At 43.3% G+C, this 20,842-nt stretch overlaps 1 protein-coding gene and 1 long non-coding RNA gene across 3 annotated transcripts in view; both read left to right on the forward strand.

Annotated features, from left to right (window-relative positions):
* Window positions 1-3,397, forward strand: part of LOC311295014 (NACHT, LRR and PYD domains-containing protein 12-like) — a 127,572-nt gene extending 124,175 nt beyond the window's left edge. The window contains exons 10-11 of the mRNA XM_084416182.1: window positions 2,310-2,356; window positions 2,430-3,397. Of these exons, the coding sequence (XP_084272308.1) occupies window positions 2,310-2,356; window positions 2,430-2,983 (601 nt within the window). The 3' untranslated portion in view covers window positions 2,984-3,397. The remainder of the gene's footprint in view (window positions 1-2,309; window positions 2,357-2,429) is intronic.
* Window positions 3,398-16,421: 13,024 nt separating this feature from the next.
* LOC311296632 lies at window positions 16,422-19,591 on the forward strand. Of its 2 annotated transcripts, XR_014628642.1 has the most exons (5): window positions 16,422-16,515; window positions 17,356-17,470; window positions 17,574-17,622; window positions 18,228-19,139; window positions 19,533-19,591. It is a non-coding gene; the product is annotated as an uncharacterized lncRNA (long non-coding RNA). The 2 variants fall into 2 exon arrangements; XR_014628643.1 differs by lacking the exon at window positions 16,422-16,515 and having other exon boundaries at window positions 17,186-17,470.
* Window positions 19,592-20,842: the final 1,251 nt, after the last annotated feature.

Consider the following 20,842-nt stretch of genomic DNA (forward strand, 5'->3'; position numbering starts at 1 on the left):
GCGTCAGTGAATAGTTGGATATCCACAGGGAAAGAAATCAGATTATTACAGAAAAAGGACAGGCCATTCCGTTATTTAAGGAAGGTTAGACAGAAACTGAGCTCCTGCGGGAGCCAATGGTCACATCACTGCTGCGGCAGTGGAGAACATTAGCTAGAGAAACTGAGCTCCTGCAGGAGCGTGACGTGACATCACTGCTGCGGCAGTGAAGGCAAGGTTAGCAAGAGAAACTAGACTCCAGTGGGAGCAGAATGGACTGCTGTGACAGTGGAGAAGGTTAACCAGAGGAACGCCAGAGACCGAGCTGCTGTGGGAGCGGAGGAGATGACACTGCTGTGGCAATGTGAGAAGCGAGTGGGATCCTATGGGAACGGTGGGGAAAGGTGGATATGGTGAGCTTGTAGGTTTAGAGTTTAGAGGGCAGCCTTGCAGGATTAAGCGCATCTGAAGTTTAAGTAGCCGAGCAAAGATAGCAGTTCACGTTTAGGACAGTTTAAAATGTCTGAGAAGGTGGGTGAGACCAGAAATATCCTTTGATTTCTCCTTGTGCAGTACGGCCTGGAAATTAACTGTATCCAAGTTGGTGCCCAGAATTCAACGGATGTGGCTAGACCCGTGGTTTATCCTGGGTGACTGGAATCCAAAGCTCACCGGAAACCATGTGGGGCTGAGAGATCGATTGCTAAATTATTTGTATTTTATTTATTTTGAATGAATACATGAGAAGCTTAAATGGTTTATAACCTGCGTATAGTCACCTCTGACGCATCAATTTGATACTGTAGTCGTTGTTTGATCATCAAAAAGCTAAGTACAATCTTCCTTTATCTGTTGCTGGTTCATTTATTTAGTGAAGTTCAAAAGAGACTCACTTATGGTGAAAGACAAAGAGCTTTCATAGAATTTGCACTTGAATTTATCCAATTGTGTTTAAAATCACTAAGGACTTCTAACTTTGCAGTGGAAACACACTGCTTGTGTGAATTTATCTAAAAAAAACATTACATTACCTGCCGATTTTGTTCGTTCTGAATCAGATTTTTTTTTTTTTTTTTTTCAATGGTGAAGCTGTGGTTTTAAATTACTTTAAAATAAAAATACATCTGTGCTATAACTAAGTTTCTAAGCGATTTTGTAGATAAATTGCAAGACAGCGTTAACGATAGGTTCTTAATGATTCTGTGTGCGTGAAATCTGCACGTAATGAGCGAGCGTGAGAGTTTAAGCCACAAGGAAGCAGCGCGTTAATGACGACAAATAATTTGAACAGAAACCATTTAAAACGTGTATTCCCCTGATCAAAATGAGTATCCAGATGGCAAAACTGTGCTTGAGACTCAACGACTGAAGCGGTGTGAAAATTTAACCAGGGACAAAAACAAGAAGGTTTTTTTTTTTAAGCTGAGCACTCATGGAGTCGAGCCAGCAGGTCTAGAGTGTGAGCTGGCCGGCCGGGACTGAAACTGCGGCGCGGCTTACAGAGGGCCTGCTGCTGCGGCGGCCTGGTCCTGAAGGAAGGCCCGTTTCTTCGTGTAAAGAGGGCAGCATTGCCCGAGACTCGAGCGTGGTGCTCGGCGGGCCTTATTGTCCGTTTCTCTAATGCAGGAATTATTGAATGGTCCGGTTTAGAGAAATGCGCGGAAGGAGATCGCAGATGTTTCGCCCGTGGTGGCAAGGACCCGTTTGTTTGGCCTGACGCCCGCGAGATAACACCAGAGGATTGCGGCAAAGATTCCTGAAGGACGAAAGATTCTTCATTGGATGGGAGAGCTCATTTCGGAAATGTTAGGAAGGTAGGGCGGGGTCAAATGCTGAAACTGTCAAGGAAGTTAGGTGAGTTGACAGAGTGAATATATATATATATATATGCTTCCTCTTATGCTGATAGGGTAGACATGGTAATTGTTTGATGAGATGATTGATAGATTGGTTGATTGATTATTTGAACGTGCTCCTCCCGAACTTTGTTTATAAAACATCATTTGGCTGCTGTAACAGTGTGTTTGTGTAACACAATTGTTGTGGCAGAGAAAGATAGAAAAAGTTTGAGGTGTTATCAATGTTGATGACGACATAATCATCAAAAATGGGCCTTTAATATTGTGTTTAAAATTTTGTTTATATTTGGCATTAATAACCACCAACCTTGTGGAACTGCATTATTGGTGCCTAAAGCATTAATATGATCACTTAACATAACCTTTGCGTGTGTGTGTGTGTGTGTGTGTGTGTGTGTGTGTGTGTGTGTGTGTGTGTGTGTGTGTGTGTGTGTGTGTGTGTGTGTGTGTGTGTGTGTGTGTGTTTTCTAGTGTGGATCACTGTGGAGAGTTCATGATGACATCAAGACTACACAGATGTAAGTCCTCAAACACAGTTTTAGTGTGTGTTGTTGTAAATGTTGCTGTTGTAATGTGTGTTCTTGTGTTCAGATGCCGTTGATCTCACACTGGATCCAAACACAGCACACACTCAACTCATTCTGTCTGAGGAGAACAGAAAGGTGACGTGTGTGTTAGAGAGGCAGTCGTTTCCTGATCATCCAGAGAGATTTGAGTATTATCATCAGGTTCTGTGTGGAGAGAGTCTGACTGGACGCTGTTACTGGGAGGCTGAATGGAGTGGAGATTATCCTCAAATATCAGTGTCATATAAAGGAATCAAGAGGAAAGGAGGGAGTGATGACTGTGGGTTTGGATGTAATGAGAAGTCCTGGAGTCTGATCTGCTCTGATCACGGATTCTCTGTCTGGCACAATAGTAACTCCACTGATGTTTCTGCTGGTTCAGGATCCTGTAAGAGAGTAGGAGTGTTTGTGGACATGTCGGCCGGCACTCTGTCCTTCTACAGCGTCTCTGACACACACACGCTCACACACTTACACGCATTCACACACACATTCACTGAACCCCTCTATGCTGGATTTAGTGTTTATAATGTTAACTCTTCAGTGTCTCTGTGTCACATTAAACAACAAACAAACTGACTGACACACACACACACTGTAAAAGAAAACAAAGAAAATCTCTCATTGTTTTTCAGAAGTGTGTAATTACATAAACACACACTCACTAAATTGTCCTTTTTCCAGTTGTGTAACTGATTGTGTGCGTTACTGCATTATCACCGTTATTGATATTCACACACTTTATTTGTGCACAATGTGTTATTAAAATCCTTCAGATGATCTGATTAACACTGCTGGATCTCACAGGATTATTATAATCAATAATGTGAAATGAATAACACATCATCTATATAATCATAGAGATAACTGTAAAATGAACATTAATCTACTGTCACCTCCAGTATTTCACTGTTAATTCACATGTTTTATTACAGTTTAATCATGTTATTGTAGTTTATGGTCAATAAACGCTTGTTCCTGTTTCAGTCTGAACATGTTTCTTCAGTTGTTGATCTTTGACTGTTATTTTCATTCATGATAAACGTTTGTCACCCTGAGTTTCACTGTTTTTACACGTTTGCTTTTTAATGTCCAGTTTTGACTGAATCACTTTATGAATCTTCATCAAAAGAGAGTTTGGACTGAATCTAATACAGAAGAACTGTTGAACAGGAAAGTAAACGAGTCTGGGACAAAAAATCAAAGTCAAAGTCAAAGTAAAAAAAAACTTTATTTGAATGTGTAATTATATATTTAAGTACTGAGTAATATTAAGTACATGTATGTAATATAGGGTTAGGGTTCATTTATAGTTATTACTATAGTAAATACATGTAATGTGTAACAATGACACTGTAAAATAGTGTTACCAACAAAAACATGTAAAAACGTACTCGGTTACTAACGTAACCTCGGTTCTCTCTAGAGAGGGAACGAGTACTGCGTAAGAACTTACGCTTGGGGGAAAGTCTCTTTCCGTGAGATATTGAAGCCAAAAATTATCCTTAATTTTTATATAATGCAAAACGCGTTGCAGCAGCATACAGACATAGGCGAGGCAGCTTGCGCGCCTATTGGCTGCTCTGCGGCAACTGCAGCAGCCTATCGAGAGAGGCCCTCTTGACGCCTTGACCAATGGGGGTGCTTCGCGCCCATTTGCATAGCGTCCCGCCGAAATAGGCGTGGCCTAGGGCTATAAATATAGCGTCGAGAGGCTGGTTCACTGGTTTTCATCGCCGGAGCGAACCAGAGCGAACTGCAGGCACGGCAAGTACCGAGGTTACGTTAGTAACCGAGTACGTTCTCTTACGAGAGGTTCTCTCGTACTGCGTAAGAACTTACGCTTGGGGAACACAATGAAAAACGCTGTGCGTGCTGAGATCCAATACCAAAGTCCCAAGGGCATGTGCCCGGGGCCCATATGGTACATGATCATCAGGGACTCACAGAGAGCCCAGGAAGAGAGGCTAAAGCATCATTCCTGAATAGGTAGCATCCCATCAGGGAGCATTAAAATAATAGTGTTCCACACAGTCAGGGCAAAGTTTTGGCCTGATCTGATGAAAATTATGGGTCTTACAGTTGCCCTCAGGGCTGTATGATCGATCCGTGAGCATTGCTCGAACGGTTTCCAGTATCTAAGCCGACCTCGGGGCAGATAGTACTGGCTTATTAGACCGACAACAGCTTAGCTTGCAAAGCGGGAACTTCCAGGTTATAAAACCTGATAAATGTAGACGGGGAGGCCCAGCCTGCCGCCATACAGATATCATGTAAAGAAATCCCACTGGACCAAGCCCACGAAGAGGCCATGCCTCTTGTGGAGTGCGCTCTGACACCTAATGGGCGCTGTAGGCCCTTAGAGATGTATGCCAGCGCTATGGCATCTACTATCCACCTGGATAGGGTCTGTTTCGTCACAGCTAGCCCCTTCGAGCGTCCGTAGAATGAAACGAATAGCTGCTCTGTCTGTCTGAAGGCAGACGAGCGAGACACATAAGCTCTTAATGCCCTGTTACCGGGCAGAGCAAAGCGGCGTCCTTCTCCTCCTCAGGGACCGGTAAGGCCGACAGGGAAATGACCTGGGACCTGAACGGTGTGTTGAGGGATTTAGGAACATACCCGTGTCTCGGTTTGAGCCTGACGATGGAGTCATTTGGCCCAAACTCTATACATGTCGCGCTTACTGAAAGCGCTTGTAAGTCCCCTACACGCTTTACTGAAGCGAGAGCCAAAAGAAACGCTGTCTTGAAGGACAAGTGTTTGATATCCACAGATTGGATTGGCTCAAATGGGGCACCTTTCATGGCCTCCAAGACCGTGGAAAGGTCCCATATGGGAACTGAAGGGGGTCTGGGAGGGTTTAACCTCTTTGCTCCTCTTAGGAAGCGAATGACCAGATCGTTCCTTCCAAGTGACTGGCTTAGCGTTGGTTTGACAAACGCCGCTATAGCCGCCACATAAACCTTGAGCGTGGAAGGGGTTCTGCCCTTTTCCAGAAGCTCTTGTAGGAAGGAAAGAACGTCCGTCACCCCACAGTCCTGGGGCGACACGCCACGGGCTGTGCACCGGCTAGAAAACACGGACCATTTTGAGGAATAGAGCCGTCTCGTAGAGGGAGCTCTAGCCTGCGTGATCGTGTTTAGCACTCCCGAGGGGAGGTTAGCGGGTACCCATTGATGGCCCATACGTGTAGGGCCCAAAGCTCCGGGCGAGGATGCCAAATCGAGCCCTTGGCCTGGGTGAGGAGGTCTCTCCTCAGAGGTATCGGCCATGGGGCAGAGCTCACTAGTTGCATCAGAACTGGGAACCAGACCTGGTTTTTCCAGAACGGAGCTACTAGTAGCACCGAGCATCCACTTTCCCTGATCCGCTCTATTACCTGAGGTATGAGCGTAATGGGGGAAAGGCATAGAGCGGGCAGCGGGGCCATACGTGAGCCAGCGCGTTCCTGCTCTTGGAGAAGTATATTGGGCAGTGAGCGTTTTCTTGAGACGCAAACAGGTCTACTTCCGCTTTGCCGAACTTCTTCCACAGCAATTGGACTGTCTGTGGGTGTAGGGACCATTCTCCTGCTGGAACGTTGTTCCTGGACAGTCTGTCTGGTCCCAAATTCAAGTGGCCGGGCACATGAGCTGCTCTCAGTGAGCGCAAATCATGCTGGGCCCAAACCAGGAGGTGTTCCGTCAGCCTGTGAAGGGTTCGGGATCTGAGGCCTCCCTGGTGATTTATAAAGGCCACCACCGCCATGTTGTCCAAACGGACTAGAACGTGGTGTCCTGCTATCTGGGGATAGAAGCGCCTGAGCGCTTTGTAGACTGCCATCATTTCCAAGCAGTTGATGTGTAGAAGCTTTTCTCGTTCTGACCATAGGCCAAAGAACGGTCTGCCCTCGAGCAGCGCTCCCCATCCCGAGGTGGAGGCGTCCGTGGACACCACCTTCACACTCGAGGAAGTCCCCAGGCTTAGTCCTGACCGGTACCAGTCGGTCGCCGTCCAAGGTTTCAGAGCTGAAATGCATTTCTGATTGACCTTGAGGCGGAAAAGACCGGAAGTCCACGCTCGGCGCGGCACACGCGCTTGCAGCCAGAACTGAAGTGGGCGCATCCGAAGGAGGCCCAGCTGAAGTACTGGCGATGCTGCGGCCATGAGGCCCAGCATCCTTTGAAATTGTTTGAGCGGGACCATAGCGCCGCGGCGGAAGCTTTCCGTCATGCGCTGAACGGCCAGTGTGCGTTGTGGCGATAACTGAGCTGTCATTGACAGCGAGTTCCGGTCTGTGCCCAGAAAGGATATTTCCTGGTGCTCGAGCAAAATGGTCGTGTGTTCTATGAGCTCTGTACGAGACTGAGCCAGAACTAGCCAATCGTCCAAGTAGTTCAAAACTCGCATTCCCCGAATTTTCTGGGGAACGAGGGCCGCGTCCATGCACTTCGTGGATGTACGGGGTGCTAAAGACAGGCCGAACGGTAGGACTGTATACTGATATGCCTGGCCCTCGAAGGCGGATCTCAAAAATCGCCCGTGACGAGACGCTATTTGTATCTGGAAATACGCGTCTTTCAGATCTATCGACGCAAACCAGTCCCCCTGGTGAATTTGCGAGAGGATTTGTCTGGTCGTGATCATTCTGAACGGGCGCTTTGAAAGCGCTTTGTTCAGCCGTCTTAGATCTAAAATGGGTCTGAGACCCCCGTCTTTCTTTGGTACCAGGAAATATCTGCTGTACAGGCCCCCTTCGCTCTGAGCTAGAGATAGGGGTTCTATGGCCCCTTTGCTCAGTAGTTTCGCTATTTCGGCTCGAAGTAGATGAGCTACTTCCGTTTTTACCGTAGTTTCGACTCGCGCCTCGCAGCGGCGAGGGCGTCGAGCAAACTGTAGCGAATAGCCTCTTTTTATAATGTTCAGCACCCATTCTGACACCCCGGGAGCTGTGCCCATGCATTCGCATGAATAGCTAGGGGTTGAATGAAGTTTGCGCTCTGGCCGTGACAGTGTGGCGGCTGAAGAGCTTCTATGTGCTGAAACATAGGTGCCGTGTTTGCGGCAGACGAGGCGGGGGGCGCGCTGATGACAGCAGGCAGCCTGCCCGCGCTCAACTCTGGTACAGCGAGTAGCTGAGAGAAGGCGAGCGGGCGAGACCCTTCGGGGTTTGACATGTCTGTGAGTGCATGTGGGCGCGCTATAGCGGGCACATGGGAAGCACTGAACACAACCTGGGTCTGTGACCGTGTGTGTTTTGGTTTCGTTTTACAGAAACCGGGAGACATGCAGTGTGCAGTGTATGTGGGCACTGAGCTGTGGGCACATTCACGAGCGCAAGCTCTGTGTGATGAGCTGTGTTTGTGTGTAGGACTGAGCACGAGGTAGTGGGCATTTTTTCCTACACTCATAACACCATCGGCCGTGGCCGGAATACCAGGAAATACACTCTTTGAGGGATACATCTGGGTTGCCGTGGAAACGGCGTTTGTAAGCAGGCAAGCGGGCAGTGTTACCGACTTGTTTACTGCTAAATAAGCTGGAACAGTCACATTTTCTGGAACTGAGCGAGCTGGTAGTTTTTGTGGAAGTCTGGCCGCAGCGAGACTTGAACACCGTCGTTTTCCTAGAAGGGCTAGGACGACTTTGAGGCCCGTTGCCGCTGTGAGGCGGCGGCGGGCTGTGGCTGCGAGCTTCGAGCAGACGGCTGTTTAGAGCGACCTGTCGCGGAGCTAGTGCGCTTTGGCAGGAAATGCTAAACACAGGTGTCTTTCAGCAACGGTGAGAGAGGCCATAATCCGCCCTATGGCCTGTGCAGCAGATTTAGTAGCGCGAAGAGCGAGGTCTGTAGCGCTTTTCAAATCTGAAACGCTTACAGCTTCCAGTCCTTCCTCATCGAGTTTGCAGAGAAGGTTGGCTTGGAAAACCTGTAGCGTGGCCATTGTGTGCAACGCAGCTGCAGCCTGTCCAGCGGCGGTGTAAGCGCGGCCATGCAGAACTGAAGTGGTGCGGCAGGCTTTAGAGGGGAGCGCAGTCTTAGCGCGCCGTCCAGTGGAGGGCGGGCAAAGATGAGCAGCTACAGCTTCCTCTTACTGCAGGAAGAGAGTGGTATCCTCTGTTTTTAGCATCATCGACAACGGAGAATGCTGCAGAAACAGAAGTTTTCACTCTGGCTGAAAAGGGTGCAGACCAGGATTTCGCGAGTTCTTCGTGAAGCTTCAGGAAGAAACAGCGCGGGTCTAGACGGTGTTAGCAACACGGCCCCTTTAAGGAAACAGCCATCCAGTGTGCTGGCTCTACGGGCGCCGAGCACTCGAGGCCGAGGCTCTCAACGGCCTGAGAGAGCAGACGCGTCAGCTCTGACTCAATATTAGCCCGTTTCCCAGACGACTCACGAGCAGGGGGTGCGAGATCAACAGAGCTCGACCAATCCTCACTGCCTGACGCTAGGGTAGAGCAGCTGTCCTCCTCTGTAAATGCCACATCATCAGGCTCATCCGCGACGGAAACGGCGGCAGACAGCGGCCGTTGTCCGGGGGTGATAGACTCGTGAAGCAGGCGGCGAAGCTGGCGGGCGAACCGGCGAGCTCGTCTCAGTAGGAGGAGGTTCAGAACCTCGCTGAGCGCGGCGCTTTACAGCGCGGCAGCGCAGCGGGCTGGGGTGCAGCCTCTGAAAATGTGCCATGCGAGTCCTTAGAGTCGTCATAGGCAACAGCTCGTAATGAGGGCATCCGCCGTCAGCGAGCGCGAGAGCTGTGTGATCTTAGAGTGCGAGACATCTTGAAAAAGACGCACAGCTCTTTTAGAGAGAAAGGGGTGTGATTCGCGGGGCGAAAACACACTAGCAGTAAAGGATATAGTGCTAGTGTGATAGCGCAGCAGGAATGTCAGCAGAAGGCGGCGCGGCCAGCGGCTTCGATGCAGACTCGTCCCGCTGAAAGGCTTCTTCAGACGGCGCGGCTTCTCTCAGGATCCAGCGATGCGTGAGCTCCGCTTGAAGAGATGAAAATCAGTGAACCAGCCTCTCGACGCTATATTTATAGCCCTAGGCCACGCCTATTTCGGCGGGACGCTATGCAAATGGGCGCGAAGCACCCCCATTGGTCAAGGCGTCAAGAGGGCCTCTCTCGATAGGCTGCTGCAGTTGCCGCAGAGCAGCCAATAGGCGCGCAAGCTGCCTCGCCTATGTCTGTATGCTGCTGCAACGCGTTTTGCATTATATAAAAATTAAGGATAATTTTTGGCTTCAATATCTCACGGAAAGAGACTTTCCCCCAAGCGTAAGTTCTTACGCAGTACGAGAGAACCTCTTGTAAGAGAACAATACATGTATCAAGTGTTTATAAATGTACGCAGTATTCGTGTTTGTTTCATATAGTTTTAGAAAACTTTTATATTATTTTCTACAAGTTTAAAAACTAATGTGGTTTACGTCAAAAGAATATAGTACATATTGTCCTCAAACACCTTTATATGTGAGACTACATCTGAATTATGTTAAAAATATTGCAATTATAATTTTAAATCAGAAAAAAATAAAAATAAATGCTCATTATGTTTATTTTTTTCGAGTCATTATTACATCAGGATTGAAACAACATGAATCTCTCTCTCTCTCATTTATCATTTATTTATTGTGTTGAAATGACCATTAAAGCGGCATTTGCCATAAAAGCATTTTAAATCAAAATGCATTGTAAAAGTTATACAAGTATATATTATATCTATATTAATAAAGGTTAGTTCCAACTTCCAGTCCTTGATTCTGATTTCAGAGTAACACTGACAGACACTGACTGCTTTATTTATGGCGTTATTTTTTAGTCAAATGTCATGAGCGTGTAAGACATGCTCACGAGCACATTATGTTATTTCACACGCGCAAAAATGAACCTTCAGCTGGCATGATAAAAGTACTCGCGCACAAATTCAACAACCGAGAGGTGTACAGGTAGCTGCCTGCGAGCGAGCGCCCGGCATACGCTCATAGGTTAACTCTGCTTGTACAGTGGAATCCTGCTCGCGCGCACCGGGCTTCTGCTCGCGGAGTGCTGTTTTGCTCGCGCAGTGGATTTCTGCTCGCTCAGCTGATTTCTGCTCGCTCGAGTCTACAAGACTTTTGACAATTTGGGGGCGGAAACCAAGGAGGGCACTGACCCTCTAATGGTGCGTTCACACCGGACGCGTTTAGCGCGTCAGGCGCGAGTCATTTCAATGTTAAGTCAATGCAAAGACGCGTTACGCGCGTAAAAAATTCCTGCGGCGCGAATGAGGCGTTTAGCGCGGCGCGGTAGACGCGAATTCGCGCGTCAAGTTCGCGCGAATGACGCGAATTGAGCGTCTGGCGCGTTAAGCGCGTTTTACGCGCGAATGATTTTATTAGTGCTATTTGTGCATTCACGCGTTTGACGCGAATTCGCGTCTGCCGCCCGAGTTGAAAAATCTGAACTTCTGCGTCAATTCGCGCCGCGTTAACCAATCAGGAGCCTGCTTGCATGCTGCTGTCACGTGGTGAAGTGACAGTTTATAATGTTATTTTATGTTTGGCCTCAATAAATTATTTTGTAATATGACTAAAAATGCACAATAAAGCAAATAAAAACATAAAACTCGATTTCAATATATGAGAGATACTCATTTTGTATTGAATGCTATTTATTCCATATCTATTCTAGATTATATGAAACATTATTAATCTAATGTAAAGACAACAAACACAATTTAGTGTATAAAAAAAAAAATCACAGGACAGGTTTCATTTTTGAAGGCTGCAGCTCCATTTATTATCAAAACAAAAATAAATCACAGATTAGGTGCGGGCGAGGGTGAACCTCGCGCCGGGCTGTACAGCGCGGGCTCGTCAGGCAGCGACCACCACTCGAGGCCGAGGCTTATACGGCCTACGCTTTCCTCGTCAGCGTCCTCACCGTTAGGTCCACCAAACCTACCTCCTGGAGCAAATTGTGAAACCCCTGAAACCCTCCGGAGGGTTTGGTGGACCCGAGAACAGCGACGATGTCCACTACGCTGCTGTTTCTGCTCTCCAGAGCATATACGAGCGGTGACTCTCTCGATTAATGCTAATGCTAATGCTCGATAAACATCTAAAAAAAGATGGCCGCCAACAGGTTTCGAAACTTTCGCCTCTGACGCGCGTAAATTTCGATTCAAACTTTTGATTTTACGCGCGTCAATTTCGCTCTTGACACGCGAATGCACACAAAGTGGTCAAGCGTATAACTAGACGCGGCAGGCGCGAATTTTGACGCATTTTCGCGTCCGGTGTGAACGCACAGTAATGCTGCGTTCACACCAAACGCGAATCTGCGTCTGGCGCGAGTGATTTCAATGTTAAGTCAATGGTAAGACGCGTTTACGCGCGTCTGGAGGTCTTGCGGCGCGAATGAGGCGTTTAGCGCGGCGCGGTAGATGCGAATTCGCCTCATTCGCGCGAACTAGACGCGAATTGAGCGTCTGGCACGTTTCGCGCGTTAAGCGCGAATTGTGCTTTTTGTGCATCACGCGTTTGACGCGAATTCGCGTCTGCCGCCCGAGTTGAAAAATCTGAACTTCTGCGTCAATTCGCGCCGCGTTAACCAATCAGGAGCCTGCCTGCTTGCTGCTGTCACGTGGTGAACTGACAGTTTAATGTTATTTTATGTTTGGCCTCAATAAATTATTTTGTAATATGACTAAAATGCACAACAAAGCAAATCTTTCACATAAAAACTCGATTTCAATATGAGAGATAGCCTACTCATTTGTATTGAATGCTATTTATTACATATCTATTCTAGATTAGCCTATATGAAACTTTATTAATCTAATGTAAAGACACCAAACACAATTAAGTGTATAAAAACTTTTCAAAAAAAATAACAGGACAGGTTTCACTTTTGGAGGCTGCCTCCATTTATTATCAAAACAAAAATAAATGACAGATTAGGTGCGGGAGAGGGTGAACCTCGCGCCGGGCTTTACAGCGCGGGCTCGTCAGGCAGCGACCACTCGAGGCCGAGGCTTTATACGGCCTACGCTGTCCTCGTCAGCGTCCTCACCGTTAGGTCCACCAAACCTACCTCCTGGAGCAAATTGTGAAACTCCTGAAACCCTCTGGAGGTTTTGGTGGACCCGAGTACAGCGACGATGTCCCCTACGCAGCTGTTTCTGCTCTTCAGATCATATAAGAGCGGTGACTCTCTCGATTAATGCTATTGCTAATGCTCGATAAACATCTAAAAAAGATGGCCGCCAACAGCTTAGAAACTTTCGCCCCCTGACTTCGCCTTTGACGCGCGTAAATTTCGCTTCAAACTTTTGATTTGACGCGCGAATGTACACAAAGTGGTCACGCGTGTAACTAGACGCGGCAGGCGCGAATTTTGACGCAGATTCGCGTTTGGTGTGAACGCAGCATTATGATTGGTCACTTTCATCATGGAAAATCTTGGGAAATCCTAACCCCGCCCACCTTCTGACGCAGCGCGCGTCACTCAGCTCGCTCTGCTACTCCGGCTATCTCTGTGTATATTTTAGACAACGAAATATGTGATAAAACACCATACTAACTATTTTCGTTTTCATTTAAAGAAATCTTAAACATGATAGCCACACAAATGTGGTTCAGGCAACGCGTATTAATTATATTCACTGCACATTGCCTATTTATATATATATATATATATATATAAAACACAAACCTGCCTCTTTTCGTTTTAAATATAATATAAAAACATTAAACATTTTAATATGGTCCACATATTGTTTATGTTTAATAACATAAACAATATGTGCATTTGTACTAAACAACAGATTTTGCAGTAAACAACATTACAGTTTTTACAATTTTTACATACAATTATTACAATTTAAAATGACAAAACTCAACCCAGTCTCTTTTTGTTAAATTTCAGTTTTTATCAATATTAGTCATTATAAAAGTATAAGTAAAAGGTATAAGAAGCTATACAAATAAAGCTATACATATAAGCTATTTAACTTTACCGTTGTATGGTTAGACTAGAGCGCTGACTTTGTATGTTTGACTGAATTGTTTGCTTTATTTGTATAGCTTCTTATACCTTTTACTTATCCACCTTATTCTGCTCTAAACAATGCGCGCTGCCATAACGACGACTCCGGTTGCCTACTTCCGGTTCGTAGCGCTTGACCTGTAGCCTACTAGCAGCGAGAGAATGAGTTCAAGCTCCTCATGCAGTTGTTGGTTGTTTTAACAATTCAAAGAAGATTTCAAACTTTTTAGAAACTGAGTGTTTCGAGCATAAGATAAGAAGAAGATAATGCCCATGTCCGGTTCCGTATCAGATACATTCAATAAAGTAAACGTTTAGAGTGGTTAGCTGCGTTAAAACTAAAGCATAAGAAAAAAAGTCGGAAAACTTTGCCCATTAATTAGATGTGCAAGGCAAGCAGGCAAGTTTTGGGGTTGTTATGGACAAGTAAAAATTACATTATTGTATATATGAAATACAATTATAATAAAATTCTAAGTTATGACTACTGTATACTGTACTGTTTTTATTTTTAAAAGGATGTGATGTTGTTGTGAGATTGTCTTTTATCCATGTTAACATGACAGATGTGAAAAACATTTTGGCTCGTTTGACTCAGCTCACTGAAAAGAGCCGGTTCTTTTGACTCACGGCTCTTTAGAAAATAAATTCTTATCTCCTTCTTATCTTATGCTCGAAACACTCAGTTTCTAAAAAGTTTGAAATCTTCTTTGAATTGTTAAAACAACCAACAACTGCACATGAGGAGCTTCAGCTTGAACTCATTCTCTCGCTGCTAGTAGGCTACAGGTCAAGCTACGAACCGGAAGTAGGCAACCAGGGTCGTCGTCATGGCAGCGCGCATTGTTTAGACTGAGCAGAAAAAGGTGGATACTTTTATAATGGCTAATATTGATAAAAACTGAAATTTAACAAAAAGAGACTGGGTTGAGTTTTGTCATTTTAAATTGTAATAATTGCATGTAAAATTTTTAAAAACTGTAATGTTGTTTACTGCAAAATCTGTTGTTTAGTACAAATGCACATATTGCCTGGACCATATTAAAATGTTTAATGTTTTTATATTATATTTAAAACGAAAAGAGGCAGGTTTGTGTTTTATATTTTGTTTTTTTTTATATAAATAGGCAATGTGCAGTGAATATAATCAATACGCGTTGCCTGAACCACATTTGTGTGGCTATCATGTTTAAGATTTCTTTAAATGAAAACGAAAATAGTTAGTATGGTGTTTTATCACATATTTCGTTGTCTAAAATATACACAGAGATAGCCGGAGTAGCAGAGCGAGCTGAGTGACGCGCGCTGCGTCAGAAGGTGGGCGGGGTTAGGATTTCCCAAGATTTTCCAGGATGAAAGTTACCAATCATAAGAGGGTCAGTGCCCTCCTTGGTTTCCGCCCATGGTTTCCGCCCCCAAATTGTCAAAAGTCTTGTAGACTCGTCGAGCGAGCAGAAATCCACTGCTCGAGCAAAACAGCACTCCGCGAGCAGAAGCCCGGTGCGCGCGAGCAGGATTCCACTGTACAAGCATGCTAGGCGCTCTGCTAAAAGCGCTCAGCTGTGGGCGCTTGAGAGCGTTTTGGCAGCGCAGCGTTGTTTCAGTTGAGACCGAGACACTTTGCTTGTTATGATACGGAATATCCGCAAAAGTCTTACTAGTATCTCATTTCACACATATTTTGTTTCTGTGTTGAGTCTATATTAAAATGTATATTAAATACTATATACTAATACTGTATACTATATTAAAATTCTCTGGCTCTTGATTTTGTTCCGTTATTATGCTTGTTGTTATCTGTTGACGTTGTACAAGCAGAATCATGTGGCGGACGCGGTTGGTCAGTGTGGTATTAGTCCCGCCCCTCCTCCACTGTGATTGGACGGTTGGGTAAAAAGTGACAGTGATGAGCGCTGCGTTTTACCAAAAGTTGAACATTTTTCAACTCTCGGCGACCAGTAAAAAACGCCGAACGCTCAGCGCTTCAGCGTGAAAAAGACGCTCAGCGCCTCGTTACGCTCATGGCGTTTTAAAAACGCGGCGCTCCCATTGAAAACAATTGAAAAAACACGCCAGCCGCGAGTAAAAACGCTTTGGTGGACACACGGCCTTAACCTCCCAGCAAACATTGGTCCGACGGCAACGTCGTGTCCCTGGCCAAAAATAGTCGCGGTAGGACGGCATAAATCGGTAAAAATATGTAACACCGAACATTTCCTAAAAATGCATTCAGATACATTTGTACATGTCTACAGTTCTCTGGGGTTGCATGTATAATTGTTATTTTGACTTTTAGCTACGTGTAGTTCAATAAAGAGTGTATGGGGTGAGAGGACGTCACCTGGCGACGTCTTTTACACGTGCATTCATGACCTTCTATGAAATCCTTGTGAAATATGCAAAAGCTGTGCTTAATCCTTGCATGCGGTTAATACTGCAATAATTAATTTAATTGCCCAATTAGATTTTAAGAGGTTGTGAAGACGTCCACTGACGTCTTTTACACGTCTAGTCAGGCTGTGAATATACGTCCACTGACGTCCTTTACACGTCTAGCAAGACAGAAAAAAACAGGAATTATCTTTATATGAAATACACGATTTGTATACAAAGTATATTTACTTTATCTTGTTTAAATAAATTATAACCACAAAGTGCCCAGTATGATTAAGTGATTGCAAAGCCACTGCATTTTAGTCGTTTTAAGTGGACGTCCAGTAGGTGACGTCCTTTACACGTGCATTTATAGTCCATCATGACCCTCTATGAAATCCTTATGAAATATGCAATTATACACTGGTTGATACTGCAATCATTAATTTAAGTGCCCCAAGTAGTTTTAAGAGGTTCGTACACTAAAAGACGTACACTGACGTGCTTTACAGGTCATAACTGTGCCACTGATGTTGTAGCAAATCTCGCGATATTGCAAAATCCAACGATATGATATATTATCTCGCGATAAAGCAGCCATTTTCCCGTTTTTCAACAACCACCAGACCAGACGGGCTCTGCAACCACGCATAGCAACCACGAGGCGAGCAGGATTTGAGGGTGCATTGTTGTGTTGCCGAAGTACTAAAAATCTGCTGTTGGGTAAGTACATTTTGTATTATAAATGTAACATTAGACATTCTATGCTTAACAGAGTATCCGCCTTCAATGAAGTTAACGCTTGTCAATGGAGAGGGGACAGACTCTTTAGGTTACAAAGAGTTTACAAATACAAATTAAATGTACGAGAGTCTGGTAGAACCAGGCTAATTTTTTTCTGCCGGTGAGACCAAATTTTGTTATAGGTCGCGCTGGCGCGACCGCAATATTTGCCCAGCAGCGAATGGTAAAAAAAAAAAAAAAATGAAAGCGGAACTCGCTACTCGTTTTGCTTACGGACCGTTTATTAGTTAGGACCATTTCGGATATTTCATGAGTCAGGAGGTGTTTTCCATAAATGTTAACATAATATCCCAAAACGTTTATGTGATTTAGTGTGTTTATATCTTACACTACCATAAAATCAACTATTTGTGCAGGTGAGGTTAATGCACAATGAAAATAGTCGAGTATCAGGAAGGAGACTAACTTTACCTGATTCCTCACCTATGGCCTCAGCTTTAAATACTTAAGTAATGCTTTATGGCCGTGCTTTTTTGCATAATGAATATAAATCCTGTCTGTATGCAAAGAACGAATCTTCAGTTTTTGATCATATTTGAAATTTATTGTGAGTGTATTATTGTCACTTGGAGGGCAGTTTAATGTGCTCTCTATATTAAGGCAGTTAATGTGTTTGGCTCAGGTTTGCTCTGTTACAAAGTTGCTCTCTAACCATACTCTAAGATTACCAATTTTGTAATCACTTAAGTGAAATGTTTAAAACGTGATTTTGTTTGTTGTACTTGACGAAATTACATTAAGTTTCCATTTTTCTTTCAGGGTCACATAACGAACAGCCATCTGTCAGACGTAGAATTCAGGAATCCTTCTCCAGGCCATCTGGCAGAACCAAAGAGACATTGCATTTGTTTCTTGTTTAATGTCCTTCATAAAGGTGTGTGTTTTTTTTTTTTTACCATATAGTTATGGTGTTTTTTGATTAAAGTGTCCTTTCTTACCTTAAATATTTTTCACCCATTTGTTTTTAATGTCTCCAGTTCCAAATTCTGCATTATCATCCCAGTCCCAGAGGACACCCCATTTTATGTGAGAACTTTGCGATTTGCATCTTATTTTATACACAATATACCTTAAATGCAAACATACATTTTTCTAAATAATTGTTCATACAGTTACAAATATAGAGCCTATAATGTCTGTCATTGCTCAAGAAAAAGCTAAAGTACAGCCAGCTAATTTTATAGTAACTAATGCAGTATTACACTGTGAAGTGTATATTTGAACAGCAGTCTTATCACTTCACAATTTAAAATATGTAGACCAGGTGTAGCCAACCCTGGTCCTCCAGAGCCACTGCCCTGCTTGTTTTCCAACAATTCCTGCCCTTCCAGCTTCTGACTGACTCAACACACCTGATCCATTATTAGTCAGCAGGAAGTAGGGCAGGAATAGTTTGGAAACAAGCAGGAGAGTGGCTCTCGAGGACCAGGGTTGGCTACCTTGGATTTAGTCATTGTGAATGATTATTATATGGCTAGTTGGCTACAATAGTTGACTATGTCCAATTGGATTACAAGAAGTCTAAATCTTTGCTACATCCACAAAGTAGTTAAAATAAAACAATATTGTTTACTGTTTTTATTTAACTACCCTCTTATTTAAGTTTGTGTGTGTTTTGTTTTCATTAACAGAATTTCCAAATGTTGTCTTGCCTCTGGACCGCTGCATTCGGGAGAGAGCACAAAAGTGAGGGTATGTGTGCTAATGGTCTTCTCCAGCCATGGGGTTGTCCTATCCAATATTGAATTTACATTTTACAAATCTTTACATTTTGAAATAACTGGCACCAGACTCTCAAGGAGTGCTTACCCCATGTCAGCTGAAAGTGAAAGAAATATTATATATTTCTAATTATTGTGAACAGTGTGTTGTTGTTTTTTTGTTTTTTTTTAAAGATAAAATCATAGATTGATTTGGTAAATATGGATGATGCTCAAAGACTGAGCTGGCTGTTCACATGTGAAACATAAATTAGACAATTATCTTGAGAGAGCCTGGGAGAAGAGGAAAAAAAGCTCTTTATCGAGATGATCTGTAGTTGAGGATTTGTTTGTATATGCTGTGTGTGTGTGTGTGTATATGTGCATGTATATATTTGTATTCATGTATTTCTCCGAATGATTTGTATATGCGACCGGAAGATGTTTGCTAAATAAGTTTGTGGTGTCTTGTAATCCCATGTGGGATGGGCCAAATGTTTGGCATGACACAGAAATAAAATTTAACTAACGAACTTTATATGGTGTGTTTAAAACACTGGCTTATTTGGAGTTTGTTGTCAACCTTTGTTAGAAGTACAAGTATTTAACCAAGTATTGAATGATTATTGACACCATTGTTTTCGCTCATTGTCAATTCAGTCTCCCCTAAAATGACCTTTACTTGGATTTTATTTTTTTTATTTTTTTTGAGGTGAAGTAATCCTGTGTAATTTCTTTCACAGAATCATGTCAAATGCTCTAATGGCGGTTTTCAATATGAGAAGTGGTGGCCAAATTCAAAAGAAGTCATTCAACGCTACACTTTGTACGATGTAATTCAAGGTAATTTTGGCCTTATGACATTAAAAAAAAAAATCTCTTGTTCCTTGTCTAATATTAATGTCATTTTTATTGTTAACTTTTATCTATTCCGGGGACATTCTTTAAAAGACCATCTGTCTTTATCAGAAATGTCCTTTTCACTTTTACAGTTACACACCTAGTGAAGGGTCTTTCTTAAGGGCTCAGTATTGAAGAGGGCAAATGCTGTTTTTGTTTTTTGTTTTTTTCACTATTCGAACACATATAATGCAGAACATCTTTTATTGGCATAAGATTATTATGCAGTAAAATAACATGGTTATTTTCCAACATTAAAAAAAAAAAAAAAAAAAAGTACATTTACCTAGAAATTAGCCTTTTTCTTTTTTTTTAAACCATATTCTCTTTCCTCAGATGCTGTGATGAGGTGGAGCCCAAATGCTACAGACTCAGACATTGATGCAGCAGTGGAGAGGAACACCTGAAGAACGCTCCAGGAACAGCTGAGGGTGGTGGATTTTAAAATGAGCCATAAAACAAAAACCTATGGTTTGGTTCATAAACTTCGTAGACTCTAAAAACTTTTATTTATGGCTGTTTAACAGTAATGCAAGACTGTTAGTAACTGAAACTTAGTACTGCCACAGCTCTGACTTCTATTCCTCAATGATGGAATATTATAGAAAGACTCTAAGAATAGAATGTGTTGACTGTTCCTGTACTTTTGTTATATTCTGGTTTGATTAATGTCTGCTTAATGTGAAACTGTTAGAGAAAATGCCATTACCACAGAATTTACCACATTGTATTATATCTAACAACTGGAAGACATTTTATTTTAATTTAATACTGTGAAGCTGCTTTGATACAATCTGTATTGTGAAAAGTGCTATACAAATAGACTTGACATTTCAAATGTAATATTCACAATAAAATGTTGTGCTAAATTATAGCACTATTTTTTGCTTCAGTCCACAAATAATGTGTTGATGTACACGTGATTAAACGGTTTTATAGACGTTCAGGTCTGACCGGACCGATTTTGGACCTTTTTCGAACCTTTGTCAAGTTCAGATGTGTAAAAATAGCCTTAATGATTGCCTTTCACGATGTTACACAATATGGGTGTGAGTATTTTATATGCAGGATTATATATATATATCTTATAAACATCCAGAAGAACTAAAAAAATAAACCCATTTAGACGTCCAGGGACGCGCAGAAAAGACGTGGAATTCACGGCCAGACGACGTCAAAGACGTCGGTTCAACTTTCATTTTGGAACTATTTTTCAACTTCTTTAGAAGATATGCAGAGCATAAAGCTCGAATTCCCAATAAAGCTTGGGAAGGTCAACACGCCCTTTAGTGGACCCATAAAAAAAAAAGTAGTATTTATAAAAATATAATGGTAAAGAGAAAAAGAAGAGATCGAATGTTTATTTTTTTTTTTTATTTTTTTTTTTAAGCAAAATCACAGTGTAAGAGGCATACTGAATGTCATACACAGAAATTGTCTTCCCGTTAATAAAAGCAACTGGCCCATTAAACCCAGCTTTTTTTCCTTCCCTTCTTGCCTTTTCGACGAGTGGCCAGAGTTTGTTTCTCGCCTCCTTGTCTTCCTGAGTGAGATCTTCCAAGATCCGAATTTTTTTCTGTTTCAGCAGCTCGGATCGTTTGGCTTCTGTCCATATTGCATCACGACATGTGCGGGATAAGAACTGG

The sequence above is a fragment of the Rutilus rutilus genome (assembly GCF_951802725.1).
Source record: "Rutilus rutilus genome assembly, chromosome: 1".
Taxonomy (NCBI): domain Eukaryota; kingdom Metazoa; phylum Chordata; class Actinopteri; order Cypriniformes; family Leuciscidae; genus Rutilus; species Rutilus rutilus.